This window comes from Hydra vulgaris, chromosome 15 (genome assembly GCF_038396675.1).
Source record: "Hydra vulgaris chromosome 15, alternate assembly HydraT2T_AEP".
NCBI classification, from domain to species: domain Eukaryota; kingdom Metazoa; phylum Cnidaria; class Hydrozoa; order Anthoathecata; family Hydridae; genus Hydra; species Hydra vulgaris.
Window position 1 is genome coordinate 32515803 of NC_088934.1, and position 25770 is coordinate 32541572.

Sequence of the window (25770 nt, forward strand, 5' to 3'; positions counted from 1 at the left end):
TGATACTAACATAACACAGAAAATGGAACGTACTGAAAAAATATTAACAGAGGCATTGAAAAAAATGCCTAATATTGGAATACAGCATTAAAAACCCAAACTCACACCGGAAGAAAGAAGCTATGTGTTTTAATTCGGTATTCAACAATTTTTTATAAATAATTTTGTTAACTCATTTCACCGGCATAATTTAGAAGCTTTATAATATAAGCAAGATTAGAGAATTTAATATTAATAAATGTTAATATATTAAATAAAGATTGTACGTTAAAGAAAGACAAGATTAAATGAACAACAACAATAAAAAATAGCATGTTTTTTTTTTTGTCTTTTTTTTTGCATTTATTGAGCTAAAACAAAAAAATTTTTAAAAAGTGTTACACTGTAAAGATTTTTCTACTTTGATTAAATGTATAAAAACTTCTTTTTAAAATTTATCTTGGTTTTAGCAAACTATAAAACATTTTCTCCCTAGTAAAAAGAATAAAACTATAAAATTTTGTTTTAGCAAGCTATAAAGTTTTTCATCCTAGTAAAAATTCATTCTACTAAAAAGAAACGATTTTTATTTTTAAAAAAATAATTGACTTTAAATTCTCGAAAAATTGAAATTTTGCTAAACTTAAAAAACAGTCTTGTAAAATATTTGATGCCAATAAATTTTTTTTTTCAAACTGAATTTGCTGATTCCGGTAAGATATGAAGAGCAATAAACCGAGGAAATGTGAAAGTGAGAATTTATTTATTAGCTTTACCGTTTGATGATTTGGCAGAACGTTTGCAGATGTCATTATAATAGTTAGAGTTTGTTTTAGAGATGTCATGAATAATGATTTTGCCGAATACCGAATATTCGGCTACGCGCTCGGACGAAGCACCAAATATTAGGCGACACTTAGTTATTTTGAGGGTTCTGACCTGCCTCATTGAAGTGCTTATATTTTCTACGCTGTGGGCGTTTTTGTTTCATTTGTGACTAGGTCGTATTATAGCGCACATTATTTGTTGACTGTTTCGTCAAATTGTTTAACTATAACTTATATTATAAAAGTATAATGTAATAAGAGCAGTATATAAAAGTATCATACTCCTAAAACTATTCAAAAAAATTACAAAAATAACCAGCTTAGATATATCTTGCAATTCAGATGTAATTTTAGAAATCGCTCTAAATAGATATAGCACAAAGTACTCTAAACTTATTTAAAATGATAAGTTTACTACAACCTGAACTTAAAGCATGGTTTAACTTTAATGGGAATGACAAATATTATACGGCCGTCTCTTTTAATGATGCACGCTCCAAAATTAATTTCAGGTATTAATTAAAACACAACAACTAAAAAAAAAATTTTTTTTAAATCTCAGCGAAAGATTAAGTTAGGGAAAGTTTTATTCTTCCCAGTTAAAGACCTGGCACCGATTAACTACATCTGATATATAGTAGCACCGGTGATGGGTCATCTCCACTTCGTAAGAAGAAGAAATGTAAATGAGAAGGATCAAAGCAGTCTCAAAATTTTGAGACTGCTTTGATCCTTTGAGAAGCAAAATTTTGCACACATATAAAGATCTGGAATAATAAAGTTGCAAATGAAATTGGTTTTTACATGAAACTGTTTTCTTAAATTGAACAGCAAACTCTTACAAGTGGTGGTCAGCAAACACAAAACATTATTCAACAAATCAAGAATCATATTTTGTTTCTATTGAAATAATGACTTCGAATTTTAGATTTATGAAATCGAATACCCGGACAAAAATGGTATCATAGTTTCACAAAACAATGACGCCATTATTAAGCGTCAGAGTAACATGTAACAATATTTTTCAAAATAACAAGTTATTTTAATACAATTTTAAAATCAATTTTGAAGAACCTATTAACTGTAACATTATTTAGTTTATATAATAATAACAAATTAGATTTTCAGTCAAATCGAGACAAACAATATGTAACTTACAGGCTTGGCGCTAAATGTCTTTTAAAATTAGTTGTTAATCACTGAAAATTTAAAAGTACAATCGGTAATAATTACCAACTACAATTGTTGTATCAATGTTGCCGGTACTATTCTGCCACCATTTGTAGTTTACAAATCAATATCACGATAATATGGTATTGTATAGACGTCTATACAAAGAATATTATGTATGAGGACTTCCAAACTACGTATTTACAACATCCAAAACGAGTTGTATGGATTAAATTTTTTCAATTATAAGTATTCAAATTTTTCTTTGGACGGTCATTTTGCTCACGATGTTCAGTAAAAACATTGATAATAACATCAATAACATCATATGTTGATTGGCTTTCACATACCCTAACCGTTCAACGTAGATGTCATATTAAACATGTTTGATGTAAACTACCTAAAAAACTTCATGCAAAAACTTAAGCAATTAAAAGTTTCGTTTAACTTTAAGTTTTGCTTACTTAGCTGTGCTCTTTTTTGCTTACTTAGCTGTGTTTAAACAAATCTTAGTTCTTTAAAGCTTACAATATTGTAAAATGTTCAATACTAATATAATTATAACTAATCTTTCAAAAGCTTTCCGGAAGTTTTTATTACTATTTTATTATTATTGCAAGGCACAGCGGAAGTGGATTTAACCAGGAAATTCACGCCTCATACGTTTACTTATCTATTATAATTGCAAAATGTCAAGTAAATTTATTATGAAGAATTAAAGAAAATGTTCTACTTATTGAACAATTAATCATGCAACAAAATTTATTACGAGTTCTTATTGATAAACACGCCTTTCCGTTCAATTTTATTTGATATAGTTAAAAGTACGAGTTTCGTACAAACGACTGGTTTCTAAGAAATTGTTCCGCAAAATAATCAAACTTTTATGCAAAGCAGTAAAATAACATATTAAACTTTTTTATATTAGATTAAATTTATTGAAAAACCATTCAAAAAGGCAGGGGTGGAGGGATTTAAAAGTCATAATAATTTCTCTTACATATTTAATATAAGCGTTTATTTATAGCTGCTATTATATACATTTATTATGCATACATTTATTGCTACTATATACTATATATATATTTAAGTTATTTTGGAAGCGCTTGCAACAAGAATAATTTTTATAAAGTTATTATTATTTTTAATTACATTTAAAGTATTTATTGTTAAACTTTTAGTTCGAAAGTTACATGTTTAATTTCTCTAATCAAAAAATAATGTTTTTTTTTAAACGCGTTTTTTTTTTTTTTAAATTTTTTTCAAACTAGGGCGGATTTAGTCTGGTCGTTTAACTTCCATATTTCAATTTTATGTGTATATTGCTTTGTTTATATGTTTCGCCGAAAAACTTTTGCAAAAAAAAAAAAAAAAAAATTAACAATTTTTCAGAGCTTAGCTAAAAGTTTCTCCAAACAGTGAACCCAAAAAAATAGAAAGAAGTATTGGATGTTAAAATTTTTCGTTACATACAAAAAACTATTACTGTACTAACAATATTTTATAGCATTCAATGTTTCAAAAGTTTTTTATTTTATAGATTCAATAAAATAAAGATAAAATCTCTATCAAGCTGGATGTACACTTTAAAGTTATTATTTTGCTGAATATATAGATTAAAATTGCATAAAACTAAAGAGTCAATGTGCTCCAAAGCTTCTAAAAATAATGAAATGGTTTTGGAAAAGTTTAGCTCTTATCAATATGCAATTGGTGTAAACGTGGTAAGTAGGTGTTTAAAAAAAAGATTTTTTAAATTTTTCCTTTTTTTTTATTTTCAAATAAAGAAATAAAATATACTATCAAAGTTTATCTATATTATAAATAACACATAATATATATATATATATATATATATATATATATATATATATATATATATATATATATATATATATAAATATAAAAATATATATATATATATATATATATATATATATATATATATATATATTTCTTTTGTATATATAGGAAGCTTGTTATCAATTTTAAGGCTTTTAATAAGTTTATTTTTACAATTAAAACTATATTTTTTTACCGTTTTTAACATATATTCTTTAATCGATGATGATGTAATCGAAACTTGAATTAAAATAATAAAATGCTTTTAAATAAAATTTAAATTTATTTACACATTTTTTGCTGAGGAGAAGTTTTGGAAAAATAAACATATTTTTACGACTGAATACCAAAACATTTGTTATTGTAAACTTAGATATGCTATATTTGATATAAGTTTAAAATTTTATTAATTATAATAACTTATACTTAGTTAGCGTTGATAAACTAGAAAAGGTTTCTAAAACCATTTTTTCTGATTTACTTCTATGGAACAATGTTTTAACAAAAACATTTATCGTGTATTTTATCGTATTTTAAAATAAAGCTCTACACCTTAATTGTATGTTAAAATATTTACTATAAATTTTTAGTATTTTCTTAGAAACCTTATGTATTTTTATTCCTACAATTAAATTGTCTCTTCATGGAAAAGCTTTAATAAAGTTTCTTTGTGAGTTCACAGTAGTAATTTTCACCTGGTTAAAAGTTATTAAAATAATGACAAAATATAGTTGGTATATGACTTGTTCGGATCTTTGCTGGCCAGTAAAAGAACCAATCAATGTTAAGCAGTAAAAGATTGAGTTAACGCTTGTTCTGAGAGCGCAATATAACTAGTGTCTGACTTTGTGAAATCTATGCACAAATTAAAAATTTACATATTACTTTTAAATTTGTGTAATTATTAAAAACTTCTCAAACCAATGCAGCTAAAATGAGGCACATATAGTCAAAAAAAATTTATTATAAAATATACAAGAGATAAAATACTCTTTTCATTAAATGAAACTTTTCAGGTTTAGGTCTGAAATAGTAATAGCAGAAAATCTACATTTAAAAGAAAGACTACATTTAAAAGAATAAGTTCAAAACTCAAAATAGGGGTCAAATTAGAAGCATAGAGAACAGAAGGTGGTCGAAAAAGAATAACTAGTGCTAGAGATGATAGAAAAACTAGAAAAGTTATTGAACAAAATATTAAGATACCAGCAATAAAACTGAAAGGCATTTAGAAAGATCAAGACATCAACATTTTACTTGCATCTTCAACAAGGAGAAGTCACGAGTTATGATTAAAGTGTTAAAGAAGCCGAAACTTACATCTGCAATAATTAAATGTGGTGACAAAAATTACACAAAATCTTCCTAATTGACCATTTCATCATTCACTATAGTATTGTCAGGATTCGCGCATGCGCATGAGAGATATTAGGATTTATGTGTTTTTTGAACGTAACTTTTGAAACATCGCTTCCTATTTTTTTTTTTTTTTTTACAAAGAAAGTAGTTGTATTAAAAAAAAATTATTGTAAAAGTTCCAGTCACAATTGGTTCACTATATCCAGTCAGACTTTTTTTCAAAGTCGCCATTTTTCAGGATCTACACGCTTCAAAATAGTCTTGATGCGTAGGCTATATTATGTCGCGTAGAATACATTGAGTGTCGACGCCGGCTACACCAACACTATGTGGCTCGAAAAGCCGCACTCAGTGTTGCATTCGTAAGGCCACATAAAATGTAGACTTAAAAGCCACACTTTGTGGCGTTTAATGCGGCACTTTTGTAGAAATTTTTGTGACACAATTGTTGCATTTAATCAATGGCTATATATTTACGCTCTTTTTGCGCGACAAAACTGTTGTAAAAAAAACCTCAACATTAGTGTTGCGCTAAATGCAACACTATAGATTTTACACTAATCTGTGTTTTTCTAGGCTTTAAAAATAATTTGATTTTTTTTAAGGATATATTTGCGTGATTTATTCCGTCCATTTAAGTCTTCACGTAGTATGAATATAACCGGGCGCAATTAAATAATTTAAATAAATTAAGATATTTATATTGAAAAATGAGTCATTTACTAAATTACAAGTGTATATCATATTGGCTTACAAGAAAAACGGAATAATATCACAATAAAATAACAAAAATTAAAATATAAATTTTATTTTAATTCCCAATTATAATAGCATTTCTTTCAGTTCAAACTCAAACTCAATACAGTGAATATTAATGTAAGAAGAAGTTGTAAAACCTTTATATGCAAAAGCGAAGTTTAAACTTTAAAAAATAGATATCGCCGTCAGAGAAGAACCAAGAAGCCGTATGTCGACATTTTATGTTTTTTTTGTCTATTATCAATAAATATTCAGGAGTGTGTGTTCCATAAATATATCACAAAAATAAAATTTTAGGAATTATTTAAATAATTAGTCTCACTTTCTGGCAAAGTCTTTGTAAATTAAAATTTAAAACTTGATTTTCTTGGAAACACAAAAATTAGACATACGGCCTCTTGGTTCTCGGCTGACAATATAACAAAAATAAACGAGAAAGTGTTAAAAATACTTTAAAAAAACATTGTTTAATTTAATGTTAAACTTTTGGCAATACTTTCTTTAAAAAAGAATTGACGATAATTCCTTTGCTGCTTATTCCAAGCAAGCTTCCCAGAAATCCATATACACAAATAAGTTCATGAGGAAAATTGACATTAAATACATAATAAGAGGCTAGCAGCAACTCAAAAGCAAAACTTATACTCGGTATGGCTGTACCGTATAGCTGTATTATTGACTTAAATAAATAGAGTGCCGCAACACTTGAATAAAATCAGTTGAAAAACTTTCTCCTTCTTCAATAACTCAAGGGAGCTTTCAAGACTGAGGTGCACCTAAGTATTTAAGTAAAATTTTAAAAATGCAGAAAATACAAACTTCGAAAAATTAATACTTTTTGATTATCAACCAATTTTAATTAAAAAAAAAAATGTATAGAAAAAACCTACATCCATTTCTCTATAAAATAAAGCCAGAACTGCATCAGGATCCATTCTCGGATGCTTCTTGCTCTTCTGTGAAGGTGCTTTCAGAAGAAAAGGGAGCGCCTTAAAGGCAAGCAAAGTTGTATCTTCTAAATAAAAATATAAATAATTCAGGGAACAACTCGTATATACTTATAGATCGTATATACAGATTTTAAAAAAAGCTTCTTTTGGATTAGATGGACATATTAAATTAGGAAATAATAAATGAAATAAGAAGAGAAAGGGAAACTCCACACTTTTGCAGATTGACATAGAGTCATGTTGCAGCAGCTTAGTACTTATGCAGATTGACAATTATGCTGTAAAAATTCGCATTTAAACTATGAAGTTCTTTGATTCATTCTCCCCACTTAGAGTAGTAGACATATATATTTCTTCATTATATTCGTCTTCTGATAAAGTATTTTTGAACATGTTTGTCATTGTTAAATCTCTTGCTAGTAACAAAATGTTTTGTTTGCGTGCGTTAAAGCCATCATGCAATGTAATATTACTTGATGCCTCTTCAATGGAATGAAACTCTTGTATAATCTATGAAATGCAAAAAAACTAAAAATTATTCTTATTAACCAATCTAGCTTAATTTATAAAGAAAACAAGATATAAATGAACTGCAAAAAGATAAAAATAACACTCACATCATCATTCATATCAATGAATCTTGGAAACCGTCTTATAATTGAGGTTATTGATAAGTTACTTGTTTCCTGAATCTATGCTCTTCTTACCACTCCTGTATCAGCCATCATTTTTAGTAGACTCTCTTTATTTGAAGTTGTTGGTTGAAGTTCTCGCAACGTTTGTTCAACTTTCTCTGATGAATTTAATAGAACAACATTGTTTCTGACAAAACGTACATTGATTATATATATATATATATATAAAAAAAAAGGAATTATGTCAAATGAATTTAATGAATAGTGTTGAAAATAAAAAAAGGAATAATGTTGCCAAGGAGTTTAATGAATAGTGTCGAAAACAAAAAAAAGGTATAGTGTTGCAAATGAATTTAATGAATAGTTTTGAAAACAAAAAAAAGGAATAGTGTCGCAAACAAATTTAATGAATTGTGTTGAAAATAAAACAAAGATAAAAAAATTATAATAACTATTAATGTGTGTTTAGATAACATGTTTGATGTCATACTAAAATAGCCTGCTGCCGGGGATTTCAGTACATGTATTAACTATCTTAAAGCCTGCTGCCGCAAAAGAGTGCCGGTACAAGACTAAGGGTTTGTAGTTTGGTAGCAATCTTTTCTTTCATTATTCTTTGTTTTTTTCTTTTTTTCCTGTAAAAGCCGTATGCTATAAAGATAAGCAAAACGAATAAGTACTTGCTGAAATTAACTATTTGCGACACTATTCCATTTTTACAATTTGCCACTCTATTTCCTTTTTTTGTGTTTTCGACACTATTCATTAAATTCATTTGCAACACCATTCCTTTATTTTTTCCTGACGCTATTTATTAAATTCATTTGCAACACTATTCCTTTTTATTTTTGCAACATTAGGTTTTTTAATATATTGGACACTATTCATTTTTCGACACTATTCCTGTCACCCTATTATATTATTAATGAACAAAATTTATTTTGTAACTACTGTTATATTAACTAACTCACTGAAATAAGTCAATACTTTTAGAATTAAATGGCAATATTGCTTTGAATTATATAAAAACTTTAACCAATTCAACATTTTTATCAACTGGCAAAATAAATAAAAATGTATAGGTGTACAAGTTGTAATTGAAATATAAAAAAAATTCCCAATTAAAATTATAATAATAAAAAAAATACTTTTTCTTTGAATGACTCCACAATGTTTCTATATTGTCGCTACGGGATCTTCTTTGTCTAATGAACATTTCCAAAAAACCTGTATGTGCCTTAGCATCACAAAAATGTTCCTATGGAATCAAATAAAAACATATTATTCTAATATGTTTGTTGATTTTGCAAAACATTTGGTTAAGTAAGTGATAATATAAAATCACATCTTATTTAAAAATCACGAAGTATAGGGAAAGCAGTGATAAGTGCTTGACACAGTTGCAGTTTTTCTTCTTTAGATGGTTTGTCAGTCCTAAAGTATATAGTATACAGTAATACTATAAAAAAATTCAGATCATAGTTCTTTAAAAATAGTCTTTGAAAATGCGTCTATTTTTTGTTTGGGTGATGTAATATATAACAAGAATATATACTTAAATTTGTATGTAAGGAATATATATATATATATATATATATATATATATATATATATATATATATATATATATATATATATATATATATATATATATTATAAAAACAAATTTCCAGCAATAATTTAACATTATCTACATTAAATTTTTAACAAAGTAAAATAGAGTTACGGAAATTAAAGCAGAAGCTCGTTGTGGTTGCTCTGCTATGATCTTTGTTGTAGCATTTAATGGTATTTCAATATCTTGGTTAGTTAACATTTCTTTAGGTGTTACAATATTCTCATGATTAGCAGATGTCGATCATTGAGCACGAATCCATTGAATTAGTAATCTTCTTGAAGCCATATTGAAACGAATTTCTTTTAAATCATTATCATCAAGTAAATTTAATATTTCTAGTGTTATACCTTCATCTGTATATGCATTAACAAAAACTTCTAAATAAAAATATAAATATTTATATAGAGCCTAGCAATGAAAGGATTAAACAATTTTAACTTAACGAAATAATTCAACTATAGTGGCTAAAAACAAAAAAAATAACTGTGAAAATAATCAACATCAAAACCAAAATGACATTGCAATAATTGTTATTCAAATAATTAAATATAGATCAAAACAATCAACACGACAATGCAATAATAATTTTTTTAATAATGCTAATTATGGTATTATTAAAAATGTATACAAAAGTTTTAAGACTTCTTTAAATTATTCCTTAAACACATGATATTGTTGCCTTATATAATATAATATACTTTATAACAAGATATGTATCTAGTTTGACATTTTCGACCAAAAAGCAGTGGCAATGCTCCACAAATTTAAGGTGTTAAGCTTAGACACTACAACAAACCATGAGGACTCATCCCTGATACTAACAAAGCTGATAACTTTTCCAAAAACTGGATAATCTTCATCTTCACTAATAGTAAGATGGTGGTTTGTTTTGTATTGAAGAGATCCCCTTTTAATTTTGAATGCAATGAAAATATCATCAGTAGGTTTACAATGAAGATTGTCCAGTACTTGTGAATAATGAAGACTATGAATTGGTACCACATCATGGCTTTCAGAAATTATTAAATTACGCATATAAGCACTTGATTTTCTATAATGTAAGGCATTGTGTTGATGTCTTTTGGCAAGAGTGAGACATATATTTTTAAAATTGCTTACAATATGTGCAGATCTTTTGAAAAATGAATTTTTTAGTTCATATTTTAGACAGTTTCTTCCAATAAGAGGTCCAGAATTTATAATAATTGTTGGTAAATGAACCAAAAAATGATGTTTAGGACGAAGATGAGTGTGGTTCCTAAAAAGAAATTTAAAATTTTCCAAATGGCTGCCTATGATATATTTAAGGTATGTTACCATTCCTATTGTAAATTTTGAAGCAAAAATAAAATCAACTAAAGCAGACAATTCTAGTAAAAACTTTCAATGTTCATCCTCCTCTGGAACAAAGTCACATATAATAACCGGTAAATACAAAAGTAAGGACCAGATCTGCATGGCTTTCATACTTGGTGATGTCCTGGAACTTCCAATTTGTTGACTTCTTGCAATTTTTTTTTTTTGTCAACATTTACCATTGAGTTAAAGTGAGATAGGCGATTGTTCAACTCACCAAGGGTAAAAAAACGTTTTTTGACAGACAAACAATACAGGGCAGCACCTAACTCTAAAACAACAACGCCTTCATGTACAGTGTGCATGATATCTAAGCTAATGTTTGTTGTGACATGAAACCCTTTTATTGAATTTAAAATTCAAGCTTTCTTAACTCCTTTGCATTAATTTTTATTCCCTACATTGCCACTTTGAACATTTCCAACATCTATTTCATATTTTAGAATTGTTCTTATTTCAAATTAATCTTCAGTAAAGTAGATTTGAACGTCATTACTAGTTGCATAGCATAAGGTACAAAAGCGGCTGCCAGAAAATGATTCAATAAAACCAAATATAGAGTTTAAAGCCAAATTGTCACGGGCAACCAGAGCAATACTGGCGTAAACTACATTCCTACTAATTATTGGAAATTCACCTGAAATGCCAATTTCACCTAACTTGTTTATTTCAAATGAAAATTTTCAAGAATAGCATCAAACCCATATACTTTAATATCATGAGAATAGCACAAAGCCACAAAATGAACATTTGTAAAAAAGGAGTAACACTTTATAGGTTAATTTAAAACAGCAAAGTAAAAGACTCCAATACTACACAGTGAAGGCTGTCCACAAAGTGGATTAGATGTCCCTATTCAATCATAAAACAACTTTAATTTTTAAGAAATCTTGCTGTAATCACTAATAGGGTTCATGGCAGTTTTGAAAATCCATTTATCCTGAGTTTTCCCTGATAATTCCCTGATTTGCCTATATTTTTAGACATTTTTTCCCTGAGTTCGTGCTTTCAAAAATATATATTTTTCCCTGTTTATGTTGAAGGATATATTACTTTTGCGACTGAATCTTTGTTCCCAAAACATATAGTTACTAATGTAATTCATTTATCAAAACATATAGCTACTATATATTATAAATGTTATTAAACCACTGTAGTGAGCAACTTTCAATATTAAAAGATTCAAAAACTGGATACTGCAAAGTAACTTCAATCTAAATATTAAAATATAAAATATTCCCTGAGTTTTCCCTGATTTTAAAAATTTTCAAGAAAAATTCCCTGATTTTTCCAGGTATTCCCTGACTTTCTAAATTTTAAAAACTTTTCCCTGGTTTTCCCTGAGTGCCATGAACCCTGACTAAAAAGCTCATGGTTTTTACATGCTTGGCCATCAGAAAATTTTTTTATAATTCCTTTTTTTTTGTTTATTAAAATTTAAAGCATCCATATATTGGGCGTTATGAAGAAGTGATTTTAGCGTTTGTTCTACTGATATATATTGAAAAGTGTTATCAACAATCTTTGAAATTCCTTCAATAGTGTCATATCTAGGAGGGCCCACGTTGCATGTTTCAGGAGTTACAAAAAGAGAATTATTTTCTAAGTGTTTATCTTGTTTATATAATGTGTCAAGAAACTTGAGTGGCTCATTGCAATGTATAACACTACTTTCTAACTTACTCTTAAACAATGTTAAAGTGAAATCATCTGCTCCAATGTCATCTAAAACTGATAAAGCAGCATTACCTATATAGGAAACTAATGATTGTGAAATATTGTTAACAGAAGCAATCACTTCAGGTATAATATAATATGGAACACTGCTGTTTGCTCGCAATGAAGAAACTAACGAAGAACCAATATATTCTAATATTTTTTCATGATAAGTGTCAACTTGATAAGTAGAATTCTCTGGGAAACTAGGCAATGAATATTCTGAAAAACTAGGCAATAAATTGTTATGATCATCATTTAATGGATTACATAAGGTAGATTTTAATTCGAGATTTACATCGATAAAATCATTATCAATATTATGGTAACATTTTATGTCTAGCTAGCGACATTAAAGCTGTAAAGGTACATTTACAGCCATTCTGTAAACATTTAATTGGATAAACAACTTCACCATTATCATTATGATGCTGTAGATGATTTTGAAAAAACTCAACAGTTTCAAAGAAGCACCACATATATAGCAAATAAACATTTTTATAACTTTTTTCAGAAAGAAAAACTCTCTCTCTCTCTCTCTCTCTCTCTCTCTCTCTCTCTCTCTCTATATATATATATATATATATATATATATATATATATATATATATATATATATATATATATATATATATATATATATATATATATATATATATATATATATATATATATATATACACATACACATATAATAACACTATAATTTATAGATTTATAGTATAGATCATAGTTGCCATTGTGCATTTATTGCATATATTAATATAATTTTATTAGAGTGCTGAAATATATGACGAAACTATTTATATGATGAAATATATGATGAAACTATTTAATACATTATTACAACATGCAATATGACTAAAAATCATTATTGAATGATGTATCATGCATTAATGATTTTTATTAGTTATTTCAGCAACAAAAAAGATATATATATATGTCATTTAAAATATACATTTATGTTGTACATATATTTTTAGTTGTTAACTTACCATAACTAAAATAGTTGTTGTTAATATAACTAAAATGCTGCTATCGTAACTAAAATGACACCAGTATCATATTTATTTAATAATATTTATGAAAAAAATATTTTCTGTTATGTTATAACATAACAAAATTAAGTTTAACATTTAAAAGAAGTGTAAACAAGGAAGATATTACAATCTAAAAATAGAAGAAAAACATTAAAAAAACAGAACAACTAAAAGTTAAAAGTTAAAAAATGTTCATGAGAAATTCAGGGAGTGAAAAACTTAAAAAAGTTATTGAAAGAAAATCAAAAAAGAACATTTTTTATGTTTTATTAATTTTATGTTGTTTGCATGGATTATACTTTCGTGTATTTTTGTGCATAGTTTATATTAGTGTGTACTTTTGTGTATAGTTTATATTGCAGTGTATTTTTTTTGCGATGTTACAAATTATATTTGATTTTTAATATTTATTTCTATTATTCAAGTGGTTTTTTGTCTCATAATTTATATGTATATATTCTTTACTTTTCTCTTTTTATTTTATATCATCTTTCTGTTCGTTAAATGCTGTGTAATCTCATTCATTTATTATCTCATTAGTTCAGTATCTCTCGTGTCACTTCACTCACACTTTCCTTTTTTGTGTGTTATTTGTCTGTTTTTTATAAATAATATTGTTTTTTTTTTTATTGATTTTTATTGATTTTTACGATCTATATTGCTACTTTTTTGTTTGTTTGTTTGATTTTTGTTTTATTTATTTATTTTGTTAAGGTGTGACTCAAATGACTAGTTTTTAACTATATGAGTAGCACCCAACCTAATTATAAATTAACTTTTAATTTTTTCAATTTTATGGTTTTATGGTTGAAAGTTTAACGTTAACAACATTATTTAACAATGTTATTTACGCTTATGTTAACAACATTATTTAAGTTATGTTAACTTAACAAATTACCAGTTATTTTAATACAATTATTTCAGTTAAGTTAACAAAATTATTATGAAGTTATAAAAATTATAACATATAATAACATTAATTGCATAAAATAATAACATTAGCCTAATTAATTTAAGTCACATAAGTTAAACTAACTCATATAGTACATTACCGAAGGACTTATCTAATTTTTGACAACTGAATATCGATATTTTCTTCGTTTAACATATTTAATACGATATTACTAAAGTATTACAAAATAAATATTTCTTTTTGAAAAAATTAACTATGTATGTGTTTAAAATTATCAATTCTATCATTATAATCAAGTTTAATTTCATAATTACAAGTGTGTCTTTAATGCGCACAAGTGTAGCCTTGGAGTGCACAATTTGTGTTACACAAATTGTGCACTTCAAGGCTACACTTCCTCTTGGCTACATAATGTGTAGCCAAGAAGAAGCTACACACAGTGTCGTGTTTTTTGTCCACACTATTTTTAAGCGTATACTTATATTTGGTGCCAGCTAAAAGCAATATTAAATTTTTGGCTCAAAATTGTTGCCAAAATTAATAGCAAAAAAATTTCTATTAATTTTGAACTTAATAGTACATTCACAATCATTTTTATAGTTTGCGCCAACTACCCCGTGGTGGAGGAAGTTAAAGCAATTTTTTTTTTTTTTTTGAGGGCCGGGCAGGCCCCAAGAAATTTTTTTTTGTAAATTAATGCAAATTTTATAAGTTACGCAAACTCATAGTTTTTGAGACTACACTTTAATATTTTCAAAAAAATGTGCTGTTAGGGCTGCTGTCTGCTATCTGTTGATTCCACAGATACCACAGCGTTGTTTCCTAATGGCGAAAAAATAATTTTAAAGCAAGTTTTTTAACTGGCTTGGAAATTCTCCAGATATGAAACCGTATTGAAAATCTATGCAAGTTTGTCAAACGCAAAGTCAGTATTGACATAACAACGAGAAAACAAAAGCTCACAGAATGACTAACTGAAGATAAGGTGTTGAGGTCCAGATGTTAAAGCATTAACCTCAAAGTGCATTAAAAGCATGCCAAGGCGTATCAAAGCTTTTTTGAAGTCCAAAGGACTCACCAACGAGTATGAAGCTCCATAACATGCTTTGTATATATTAATACTTTGATTGTATAACAAAAAAGTTAAACTGTTATTGCTTGTAGACACACGAAAAAGATGAAAATTGAGTTTGAGTCTAATAGTTTGATACTTTAAGTTATTTTTAATTGATTATTATAGCAATATTTCTTTGACTTTATAATAACTATTTTATCTTTTTTTGTTGTTGTTGAAAATTTCCCCCCATGCACAACATTTCGTTTGGCAGTATTATAAAGATGTTGAAGTTTATCCAGAAACGTAATCGCATGATTTATCCGTGTTTACAATATTAAGGAGGGCATCCCAATTTATACTTGATAGAAGTGTAATCAAAATTTTGGCGGATTTTCGATTGACTTGTTGCGTAGTTTTTAAACGAAATAAAATCAGTATAAAGAGTTATAATAAAGCAATAGTCTGAACGAAAAAAATACGTCATTTCTTAATGAACAATCTTTATTTTACTATATTTTACTACGAATCATGTTACTACAATTGTTGTAACATAATACGCCGCTTCACGGTTCCGATAATTTTATGCGCGCGAATATTTAATAGTACCTCTAATACTGGTTCATTATGCGCAGAATCGCATGAAAAAAAGTAAATACACATCTAAATTAAGTAACCTTGAAAAAAACAATTGTTTAATAAAGATTTTTTTTTTTTTTTTTCTTAAAAAAAGACATTGATTTACCTTTATATAATTTTATTTTAACATAAAAACAGAATAAATATATAAACAGTATAGATTTTAAGTCTATAATCTATACTGCTTATATTTTTATGTTATATAATATTTGTGATCAAGAAGAAAATGCGTGCTATGACACGACCTATTCACAAATGGATAAGAAACGCCCACAGTATAGTTGACATATGCACATTAACGAAGCAGTTAGGAACTCCCAAAATAGCTAAGTGTCGCCTAATATACGGCTGCCGAATGCTACGAAATACTTTATGTAATACTAACTGGTTCAAAACCAGTTAGTACGAAATACTTTTGTTCTAACTGGTTCGGCCGAGCGCTTCACCGAATACTCGGTATTCGACAAAAATCACTATTCGTGGCATCTCTAAAAAAAACTATTAAACGAAACTCATAAAGTTATTCGATAACTTTTAACAACAACATTAAAGGCACTATTTAAAATAGGTTTTATCAAGATTAAGGGGGTTAAAAGTCTGAAACCGTTTTTTGTTTGTCTTCTTCAGTTTTTTTAAGGCAAAAAGTATGGTGGATATCGATATTTTTATTATAAATGATATATCATTTATAATAAAAAATTTAGCGCTTACTGCAATCAGCTGAACCCAGAAAATTCAGTTATAAAGTTTTAATAGCGCAATTTATAGTTGATCATATGTGTCGCCTAACACGACTTAAAGTTTTTCTGTTTGTGTGAAGGTAAGTTTTAAAGAAGAGATTGCGTATACAAAGGAATTTATATTAAAAAACACTTTGAAAAAATGCAAGCATAAAAAAAAAAATTCATATTTCTTTTTTTTTTAATTTCAATATATGATGTCTCTGGACTAATATTTGCTGTTTAGAAATTGATATGTTCTGAAATGGTCTAACTGATTCTAACTGACCTCGTATATTTTTTTTATTCAATTTTTTTATTTTCAACCAATATTTAAAAGATAAAATATTGGCACTCTGTGGTAAAATTAATACATTGAGCTTAAGAAAGAGATAATTTTTTGAATTAGAACGATTCTCACTACTCCTCTGGATATTTATCTGTTTATTTTTTCACAACTCTACAATCTAAAATCTGTTCATAGAACCACTACTTCTATGTTTACCTGACCGTACGGCTCCGTGGGTCACCTGTATGCAATCTTTGCGACGTCAAAGCAATTTAAATTTGCATTGTATCAAAATTAATATTCCACGCGGAATGGAGTTAACAGTTTCAGTATTAGTGGTATCTTTATTCCTGTAAAAAATAAACTCTAAAATTTATAATTAAAATATATCTATAGTTATGCGTTATTTTTGAGGCTAAGAATGAAGCAATAAATATCATTTAGAATCAGAGATTTTTATTTTATTTAACTAGGAAAGAAGTTCTTAGGTGAACTTGGGTAGTTAACGTTTTCTTTTTTGTTTGAAAGAAATGCATATAATTAAATTTGTATATACTGCTACAGATTTTCGGTTGTTTTCACTAGTCTTTTTAAATTGATTTTCCCAATTCTATGTGGACTGGTAATTTTTAAATCAAATATAAAATATGCTTTTATTTTAAATTATAAACTGGTAAAACCATTATAGTAAATTGTAATGTAATTATTAGCCATTCGGTAATTTCAGAATAAAATACAGTGACCTTGTGAATTGTTTCCTAAAGGTTGACTAACAATAACCTTGCTACTATGACGGGCTGATTCGCTGATTATTAAATCAAGAATATTTTTTTGAAGTTCCGCTGGATTAAGTAAATGTTTAGAGACATGTAGAGAGCGCAATATTTGCAAGTTTGGTAATAAAACTGGTTTAAGTGTTTGAGGTACATATCCATCCTTTTTCAATTTGATGTTAGAAGGGTTAAATGATTAGGTATGCAAGCTTTTTTTAATAAATTTAGCTTTCTTTTAAGGTTTATTTGGTGGGCAATAAAACCAAAATATTGTTAGAGTTTTATGTTGTATAGTAAGAGGGGACTATTTTAGGAATTGAATGAGGGCGGGGGGGGGGGGGGGGGAGGAACAAGTTTTTAAATACTGCCAACTGCTCTCTAAAAAAAAGGTCCTCAAAATTAAAAATCTGCTGGCTGAAATGTGTCCAATGCCGGTGTAGCGTTTTTAATTTACTGCCGTTAAAATTTTACTTCGCAGCAAAATTCCAACGTTAAAATTTTACTGCGTAGTAATATTTTAACGTTGGAATTTTACTGCGCAGTAATATTTCAACGTTGGAATTTTACTGCGCAGTAATATACAGTATAGATTTTAAGTCTATAATTTATACTGCTTATATGTTTATGTTATAAAATATTTGTGATGAGGAAGAAAATGCGTGCTATGACACGACCTATTCACAAATGGATAAGAAAGTTGACATATGCACATTAACTAAGCAGGTAGGAACTCCCAAAATAGCTAAGTGTCGCCTAATATACGGCTGCCGAATGCTACGAAATAGGAACACTTATTTATGACGCTGTATTACACTCTCCGTAAAATCACCCCTGAAAGTAAGTTTGAGTTGTTCTGAATGTTTTAAAGCAAATCTTTTAGGTATTTAGAATTTTTACCTTTTCTTGCGTTAAAGCTACAATTAGGATAAATTGCAATATCACTACCATGAGTAGATTGGTCTTTTTTGAGAGCATTAGTGTATAAGTAGCTTAAAAATCTAGACTTGACGGCTTTATTGACTGTTGATCGTGAAAGATCAAGCATTTTTAGCTTTCATGCATCTGTAAAGTTTTAGTTCATAAAAAAATATTTTTAAAAAATCAATAAGTTTTTGTATCTATATCAGATTGTTTACAATTTACAAAACGCTGCTATAAAATTGAATGCACTACTATTGCTCCTACCTGTGGTATAGTTTCATAAAATTATTATAAATTTATTTATGGACCTATAAACATATTTATGAGTTATTCAAAGAAATTTGCTGCTATGAGTTTGGCTACCAACTCGATAGAGCCTGTGATTTTAAAAAAAGATTTGTAAAGGTGATTCTCAATCTTTTGAAAAAGGGTTATGAACCCCCTTTTTTTAAATCTTATTATTAAAACAAATAACTCAAATTCGAATTAATAACTAACGTTTTTAACTCTTGAGCAAACAGATTCTTATGGAATCTAAAACGAGATTCTTATGAAATCTAAAACGAGATTCTTATGAAATCTAAAACGAGATTCTTATGAAATCTAAAACGAGATTCTTATGAAATCTAAAACGAGATTCTTATGAAATCTAAAACGAGATTCTTATGAAATCTAAAACGAGATTCTTATGAAATCTAAAACGAGATTCTTATGAAATCTAAAACGAGATTCTTATGAAATCTAAAACGAGATTCTTATGAAATCTAAAACGAGATTCTTATGAAATCTAAAACGAGATTCTTATGAAATCTAAAACGAGATTCTTATGAAATCTAAAACGAGATTCTTATGAAATCTAAAACGAGATTCTTATGAAATCTAAAACGAGATTCTTATGAAATCTAAAACGAGATTCTTATGAAATCTAAAACGAGATTCTTATGAAATCTAAAACGAGATTCTTATGAAATCTAAAACGAGATTCTTATGAAATCTAAAACGAGAAATCACGAAGTAAACAACTAAAGACCAAATTAACTGTTAAAGTTAAAAGATTGAAATAACTAAAAAAAAAATTTTCATTAAATTAAAAACGGTTAAAGTTAATATATTGAAATAACTCTTGTTTGCAAAATTTTTCATTAAATTAAAAAAGGTTCAAGTTAATACATTGAAATAACTCTTGTTTGCAAAAATTTTTATTAAATTAAAAACAGAGGTTTGAGTAACATTAAAGTAAGCTTGAATGCTTAATCATTTTTAATTCTACCTTTGATTTTAGTTTTAAGTTTTTAAATTTTTGTATAATGTAATTTAGCTTAAAAGCAATAGTTAATTAAATATTTAAAAAGTTCAATTTAGATATATTTTAGTAATTCATTATTATTTAATACTATCTTTACGTAAACAAAATCTTCATAATTTAAGACGTTCAAAACTTATACGTTTAGTTTCTAAGTTCGAGTAATTAGCAGCAACCATCATCAGTGATCATCATCTTAAGTGAACAGCAATCATCATCAACGATCATCCTTTTAAATAAACAGCAACCATCATCAGTGATCATCATCTTAAGTGAGCAGCAATCATCATCAGTAAATATCATCTCAAGTGAGAACAATCATCATCAGGGATCATCATCTTAAGTAAACAGCAATCATCATCAGTGATCATCATCTTAAATGAACAGCAATCATCATCAGTGATCATCATTTTAAGTGAGCAGCAATCATCATCAGTAAATATCATCTCAAGTGAGAACAATCATTATCATTGATCATCATCTTAAGTAAGCACAGTCATCATCAGTGATCATCATCTAAAGTGAGCAGCAATCATCATTAGTGATCATTACCTTAAGGGAGCAGTAACCATCTGACCTAAAAACTGTGATAATAACAGAACCGATGGCAAAATCATTTAATATTTCTAAAAACAATTTCCCTGACTGTGTGAACTAAATAGAATATGAATCATTCAAATAAAAATATGATTTTCGCAAATGAGAAAAACCTAGGATGTTACTATTGCGCAGGAACTAAATCTTTAACCACAAATAATATGAACGGACCCTATATTTCAATATAATTGTAAAACTGTTTATTGAATCATCAGGTAAAACAAACATCGTCCATCAGGCAACATTAATAAAGAAAATGAAAGAACACTTTAATTCAAAAGTTCGTCGAACGGGTTTAAAAAAATATAAGGCTGTCAAAAATAATGCTGTTGTTAAAATCATTGACGAAATGAACAAGAAAAAGCTGTATTCAACATTGTGTTTTAATTAAATTTAAGAATGAGCAATAATTGATGGATTTGCCGCTGAATATGTTAAATTGCTACACTTTATGATGAATTGTGACTCAGAAATCACCATTTAGCTGATGATAACAGAGTACGACCTACCACAACAATTTCACCCACTGCTAGCCAAAATACGTAATGAAATATTTTTCTAAAAAAGTAGTTTTATAATCTGTAATACTTTAAATAAACATTTATTTAAAAAAAATTCACTGGGGTGAATTAGTAAAGATTTTTAGCAGCACGTCACTGGTTATTCAATGTAAAGGTTTTCGAAGACACCAAGGACTGTAAATATGTTTTGCTGTAATACAATCCGTTTTTGCATGATTCTTAAAAAAATTAAAATTTTCTTTCATCAGAAAATATCAAGACATATGATTCACATTTGTATTTATTGTCAGTGAATTTATACATTCAACGTGTTTTTAACAGCTTTTCTCTTTTTTTTAGGTTTTGTTGTTCGCATCATCTCTGGTATTTTTTTCCTGGAAAGTTAACCACTTTTCGTACATAGATGTCGAACCTAAAGTTAATTTTCTATTAGCAGTAACTTTAATTCCTTGGTTTCATGGAGCAGTTATATGCTTAGTTAAGATAATGGGTTTTAATATAAATATCATTTGTAACTACACTGTGGTAAGTTTTACAAAAGGTAACGAGTGTTCAATAAAAATCCGTAAGGTTTCTAAATTGAAATTACTCTTTAGGTTTTTAGGTGGCAAATTGAACAGAAACGTTTTTATACAAATTGTTTTTTTCGTTATTAGTTTTAATTAGTTATTAAATTTCTTCTATCAGTCTACTATTTCTGATTTTTCTAATTTGAGAACAAGTTGACTTGACAGGAATTTATCCTAAAACAAAATTGTTTCAAGTTTCTTTCCAATCAGTTCTTTGCATAGTTCTATGCATTCTTTTAAAATACTCTAAAAATCATTTATTGCATGATATTCTGGTATGTTTGGCGGTTTATCAACTTTGGCCACATAACTTATGAAATTCTTTTTAAAGAATGAAATCATTTTTAGCATAATGTGATGAAGCGACATTTAGCCAAGGCAAGTATTGGTCATGACTATGATTTTCTTTTATAAAAGATACAAATTGCTTTTTGATGCAATGTTCCAAGTAAAGATTTTGGTTAACTTCATGATCGCAAAAAACAAAGCACAGTTTCGACACACTGATGGTGGTCCTTTTTTTATTGATTAACTAATCAGTGCTACATTCAAATTTTGGAGCAGTTTGCCTTAGGAAAACTCTATTATGTTAATCTATCATGCTTTTGAGGCGACTAATTTTTTTGTTTACTTTTCTGGAATCACAACTTCCATAAATTCTTTTATAATTAGAGGCATTTTCATCAGACTGGATTATGCCAGAGATGATTTTCTTGAAGTATTTATTATTTTAAAGTGGTCTAAGTAAAAATTTTTTTTGGAACAATGCTCTGAATAAAATTTGTAAAGTCGTTTGCTGTTAACTTCTTATTTTGATGTCGTTTTCTTAAAAATGTATAAATTTTTATTAAACGTAATACATTTAAAGGCAGAGTATTAAATTTGTAAAAAAACAGGTATCACCTAAAAACAAGAAAATTTTTGGGTGTACCTTTTTTTTAACTTCAAGCCTTTTACGGATTATTATTAAACATCCGTTAATCTAAAAATTTAGTTGTTTAAACCTTTTTATATAACTGATTCATTAATACTTATTGCAACCTTAATTCAGAATGAAAAATTGTTATTTGTAATAACGACATTTTTTATAGGCTTCAGCTATGCATGCATTAACTTCATTAGTTATTTTTATGGCTTCGTCAATTTTAACTCAAGCTATTGTTGAAAAAGAAATTTGCATGGATGATTGTCTTCAAACAATGTTTTGTGTTGTAAGAAATTACAAAATATCATAAAATCCTCATAAATACACATAAAAATTGTTAGAATTGCAAAAAAATTTATATTTCTGCAATAAACTTTTGAAACCCTAAACGAAGCTCCAAATGAAAGAGTAACAAATTGATAAAAAAAAAATTATTTTTCTCTACTATACTTATATTCATCTGTAAATTTTAAATTTCATAAAGTAATCTTATTTATAAAAAATTATAGCTTTATACAATTTGAAATTCCCTTTATAGAGTCTCCGCTTTATAGAGTCTATTAAACTAAGAGATTGTTGTATGAATTTTAAAATTTAAATATATATATATATATATATATATATATATATATATATATATATATATATATATATATATATATATATATATATATGTTACTGTTAAAATGTATATATATATATATATACATATATATATTCACACACAATAAGACTTAATCTGATAATAATTGCTAATACATAAAAATAGTATTTTCATCTATCATTTTAGATTATGGGGTATATTGACAGCTTTGGTTTACTTCTTTTGAGTTATTTTTGTTTTAAACAAAAATTAAACGAATCTATTAACGAGGAATGTTATGGAGAAGCCATCATTTTAGATGAGGTAAAATGTTTTTTTATAATTTTTATTAAACTGTTTAATTAAAATTGAAAAACATGAGTTTAATATATAAAAAAAATAATATAAAAGCAGGTAAATTTTATTATTCTCTATTTTTTGGGTAACTTTCTGGGGCATTTTTATATTTTTATAGCAATTTTATTATTTCATGAAAATTTGTGCCATTCTCATATTCTTGCATTTTGATTTTAAGCATTACTTTTCTAACAGGGATATCTTGATAAGTTTTGCAGCTTATCTTTAACATTTTAAGATAAAGTATACTTTTCAACAAAAACTAAAGACTGATTCGATTATTAGATTCTCCAAACGACCGAAATCCAAGAGCAGGGTAAATTAATGGCGGTGGTAGATCAATTTAAAATTTCAGGACGTAGAAGGAGACAACAGAAAAGCTGCTAGGCCTTGAACCTTTATCAGCTTTCATAGCCAGACCTCATACCAAACTTGCTTTCTAAGAGCTTATACACCAGTCAAATAGCAGTTAAAAGCCAAAAATAGAACAGATGCAACACTTGATCTTAGCCATTAGGCCGAGAAACAATTTTTTTTAACCAAGAAACGAATTTAATAATACTTTATTATTAAGATTATTCCTGTTTGGTATTGTGGTTTATCCTCCTCCAGATAATTGCTATACGGAAGCCACATACCAAGGTTGTAGAAATCAAGTTCAGGCCACTAAAGAGTATCATAAACCATCACAACAAACCAAAATAAGTAAGTATTCAAAGAACAAAAAAGTATTAAATAAAATTCGGAAGCAACTGAGTTAGAATTAAAGCAAATAAAAACGCGAACAGACCGATTATTTAAGAAACACAAGTTTAATTGTGTTTCTTAAATAATCTTAAAATTGTCATTCTTTAGGACTGAAAAGTATGTGTTTTTTCCCGTAAATTTATACAGCATTATGTAAATAATATTAATTCTGCTCGATTACGCAATTTTATTATAAATTAAAACTTATAGCGTTATCAGTTTATATTCAAAGTAGTGCTAAAAGATCAGTTGTGATTCAACAATTTTTACAATAAGTATCATAGAGCTACACGTCATATACCTACACGAATCATAGAGCCATTTAGAGCAAATTATGGTTGATGCTTTTAGAGCAAATTATGGTTAATGCTTTAAATGCAATAGATTTTGTACTAACTAAAACAAAATATGGTTGGAATACCTGCAAAACCAATACAGTAACATAAAATTTATTTGGCCCAATGATCTGATGGGTCATTTATTATTTGATGATTTATCGTATTTTTTAAAATGTAAAAGAACGCAATAAACACTTTAAAAAATACATAAAATTTTGCTTTTACTTATAGACATATCTTAAAGAAGTTCAACACGAAACATTAAAAAAAGAAATTGAAAGGCCTCTTGGAGTGAAAGAGAAAATTTAAAGTTTGTAAAATTAGAATTTGTAATTATATATATATGTATATATATATATATATATATATATATATATATATATATATATATATATATATATATATATATATATATATATATATATATATATATATATATATATAAATATATATATATATATATACACACAATATATTTTAGACAACTCATCAAATGAATTTAAACAATGTTGCAACTTCTGTTTATTCGAAGAACTACGCGTTATTGACTAGCAATTGTTTCTTGGTATTTTTTGCTAATTTGAAAAATGAAAAACGTTTAATTTTTAATTACAACATAAAACTTAATTTTCTAATATACAACAATGAAAATCTTGAGAGTTTGTTAATTACGATATTTTGATTGGTTGTTGGATTTCTTGATGCGACAAAACGTGCTTATGAACGATTTGTTGGGTTTGTAAGAGTTACAAGTTTTTGCGGATTTTTAAACTTATTTTAAAATTGTTAAAACTACTGCTGCTTGTATACTCTACATTCGCTTTTTTTTTGAAATACTTCATAGAGTTTGAGTTTGATGAGTAAAGTGTTTTTTTTGCCTGTCAATTTTTGTTTTTATTAACTCTTCAACTATATAGCTACAATTTAATGTTTTGTTGACAACAGTTTCTAAGGAATTAATTTTAAATTTTATCATAAAAACAATATTTTATATTACAAATATTTAAAAAAAAACTGCAACAAAAAAAATTATATCTTTTATTAGCAAAAACCAAAAAAAAATCATATGAAATAAACGAATAACAACAGGATCACCGATATCATATACCGATTGGCAATGCTACCAACATTACCTATAAACATTCAACAACTTTGCAAAACTAAAATAAACTGTTGACAAAAAAAAACAGCATATAAATAAATAGTTTGAGATAAATATTTACAAGTATCAGAAAGCAATAAAAAAAATTTCAAGTATCAATAAGCAAAAA

General features: G+C 27.1%; 1 protein-coding gene, 2 long non-coding RNA genes and 1 pseudogene across 5 annotated transcripts; 1 reads left to right on the forward strand and 3 right to left on the reverse strand.

Moving 5' to 3' along the window:
- On the forward strand, nucleotides 1–25770 carry LOC136091506 (uncharacterized). 3 transcript variants are annotated; one of them, XM_065819140.1, is made up of 6 exons: nucleotides 3520–3700; nucleotides 21320–21505; nucleotides 22641–22760; nucleotides 23265–23381; nucleotides 24731–24809; nucleotides 24981–25770. In XM_065819140.1, exons 1-5 carry the CDS (start codon nucleotides 3620–3622, stop codon nucleotides 24806–24808), a joined length of 582 nt encoding a protein of 193 aa, XP_065675212.1. In that variant the 5' UTR covers nucleotides 3520–3619; the 3' UTR covers nucleotide 24809; nucleotides 24981–25770. The 3 variants fall into 3 exon arrangements, with proteins under 3 accessions (XP_065675211.1, XP_065675212.1, XP_065675210.1); XM_065819139.1 differs by lacking the exons at nucleotides 3520–3700; nucleotides 24731–24809 and adding an exon at nucleotides 1–137; XM_065819138.1 differs by lacking the exon at nucleotides 24731–24809.
- On the reverse strand, nucleotides 6421–6979 carry LOC136091302 (uncharacterized). The gene is made up of 2 exons (XR_010643889.1): nucleotides 6827–6979; nucleotides 6421–6712 (listed from the first exon to the last, which is right to left on the reverse strand). It is a non-coding gene; the product is annotated as an uncharacterized LOC136091302 (long non-coding RNA).
- On the reverse strand, nucleotides 7095–8779 carry LOC136091303 (uncharacterized). The gene is made up of 3 exons (XR_010643890.1): nucleotides 8670–8779; nucleotides 7504–7708; nucleotides 7095–7396 (listed from the first exon to the last, which is right to left on the reverse strand). It is a non-coding gene; the product is annotated as an uncharacterized LOC136091303 (long non-coding RNA).
- On the reverse strand, nucleotides 23856–23944 carry LOC136092490 (U2 spliceosomal RNA; annotated as a pseudogene).

What these genes read in the sequence shown, in the direction of transcription:
- LOC136091506 (XM_065819138.1), top strand. Translation starts at nt 3,620, where the DNA reads ATGTGCTCCAAAGCTTCTAAAAATAATGAAATGGTTTTGGAAAAGTTT. An exon ending in TTCAAACAATGTTTTGTGTT is followed by an intron (nt 22,761 to 23,264) that starts GTAAGAAATTAC and finishes CTATCATTTTAG; the next exon opens with ATTATGGGGTATATTGACAG. An exon ending in AAGCCATCATTTTAGATGAG is followed by an intron (nt 23,382 to 24,980) that starts GTAAAATGTTTT and finishes AATATATTTTAG; the next exon opens with ACAACTCATCAAATGAATTT.